The sequence below is a fragment of the Gekko japonicus genome, unplaced genomic scaffold (assembly GCF_001447785.1).
Source record: "Gekko japonicus isolate JY-2015 unplaced genomic scaffold, Gekko_japonicus_V1.1 scaffold369, whole genome shotgun sequence".
Lineage (NCBI taxonomy): Eukaryota > Metazoa > Chordata > Lepidosauria > Squamata > Gekkonidae > Gekko > Gekko japonicus.
In genome coordinates this window covers 523,662-525,586 of record NW_015160846.1, presented here as the reverse complement: position 1 = coordinate 525,586, position 1,925 = coordinate 523,662, and the positions used below count along the sequence as shown (strand labels likewise).

At 54.2% G+C, this 1,925-nt stretch overlaps 1 protein-coding gene across 1 annotated transcript in view; it reads right to left on the bottom strand.

Moving 5' to 3' along the window:
- LACTB (lactamase beta) overlaps positions 1–1,925 on the bottom strand; it is a gene marked incomplete at its 5' end in the record, with an annotated part of 14,319 nt that overhangs the window by 5,819 nt on the left and 6,575 nt on the right. The window contains one exon of the mRNA XM_015420090.1: positions 371–536. Coding sequence (XP_015275576.1) covers positions 371–536 — 166 coding nt within the window. The remainder of the gene's footprint in view (positions 1–370; positions 537–1,925) is intronic.

Below are 1,925 nucleotides of genomic sequence, written 5' to 3'. Positions count from 1 at the left end.
GCACATGACGAAGCCCCGCCCCCTGCTTCTGGCTGCCCCGCTTCCGGCCCTCATTCAGCCAGGAGGAGGCAGGAGAAGAGGGAGGGTAAGTTGCTTCCTCCCTGCCTCTCCCCACCCCTGCCTGCCTGGGGCCAGGGAGGGCCTTGGCGGGGCTTCCTCGCACTCCCGCTGGCCTTGCAGGTCCACCGCCGGGCCCCTGATGTCAGGGTGTGTGGCATATGCTAATGAGTTATGCTAATGAGTTCCCCTAGCTCTTTTTCTACGAAACGACCCCTGGTCACACAGATGCAGGAGTTGCTGACAGGTGCTCTCCGCCCCGCCCCACTTCACCCCAAGACAACAAATGCCGCAGTCCTAGAGGGGCACCCACCTTGCTCTGTTGTAGATCAGCGGCTCATTGTCATCCATGACGGTGGACGACATATCCAGGTCGTGAAATATTTTCAGCATGTACTCGGTGAATTTATGACCAGAGGCTCTCTCCACGACGGCGCTCAGAAGAGTGAAGCCGTGAGTGGAGTACAGATACTGGCTCCCTGGAAGGAGGGGAAGGAAAGAAAGAAGGACCTGTTGAGATGGATCCAAAGGGAGCGGTGGGTCTCGAAAGCCCATTACCCCCAATCCTGTTGGTCTCTTAAGCTGCTCCTGGATTCGAATCTGGATATCTGGGTGAGAATCGGCACCCAGCCTCTTTGGATCTGCAGAAAATACATTTACGCATTTCACATACACCACCACCCATGTTACTTAGAGACCAAACCCGGGTACAGAAAAGAATGGTGTATAAATCAGGTGAAGGGCAGGGGAAGGATTTTTGAGGAGGAGGAGGAGATTGGATTTATACCCCATGGCCCTTCACTACCCAAAGGAGTCTCAGAGTGGCTCACAAACTCCTTTCCCTTCCCCTCCCCACAACAGACACCCTGTGAGGGAGGTGGGGCTGAGAGAGCTCTTGACAGAAACTGCTCTTTTTCAAGGACAGCTCTTATCAGAACTACGGCTTGCCCAAGGTCATCCAGCCAGGTGCAAGTGGAGGAGTGGGGAATCAAACCCGGTTCTCCCAGATTAGAGTCTGCGCACTTAACCACTACATCAAACTGGCTCTCAGCACCATGCCCCATCCCGGTGTGTCCCCCCAAAGAGCCTCGCGCTCATGAGATCAGGAGTTACCGGCAATCCCCAGCCTGAAAGATGTCCGGCTGTCCTCGACCAGAGCCGGGGTCGTCTTGGCCCCCGACTCCTGCCTGGTGGAACTCTCTGGCCGGAGACATCCATGCCCTGTGAGACCTAGTACACTTCCGCATGGGATGCAAGACCCAGATGTTCCGCCGGGCCTATGGTTGAAGACAGCTACGGTTTTTCCATCTCGTCCTGCCCATGACCCTGCCCCGTGGGGGAAGGGATCAGAGAATCACACAGAGTTGGAAGGTTCCATCCAGGCCATCTAGGAGAAAAGACTGGATTTATATCCCACCCTTCCCAAAGGTGTCTCAGAGCAGCTTATTATTTTATTTATTTTTATTTATTTAGGCATTTTTATCCCGCCCTCCCCGCGAGCGGGCTCAGGGCGGCTTACAAGGGGCATGAGCCCATACATAAAACCAGATAAAACAGTAAAATCACATGATAATACCAATAACAGTAATAAAATGCTTTCTGTAAACAAGACTGTCTTGAGTGGTGTTGATGGCATCCTCAATCCTCTCCACTGGGTGGCACTGTCCAGCAGATAGTTCAAGCCAATCCCACATTGTCAGTGCCATGCAATTTATGGTGGAACTTCCAAGGGCGATTCCTCATCCCTGCCATCGTTGGTGGTGGTGGCAGTGGCGGCCCCTATGCGAAAGCCTGGCGGAAGAGCTCCGTCTTGCAGGCCCTGCAGAACTGCATAAGGTCCCGCAGGGCCATGATCTCCTCTGGGAGCT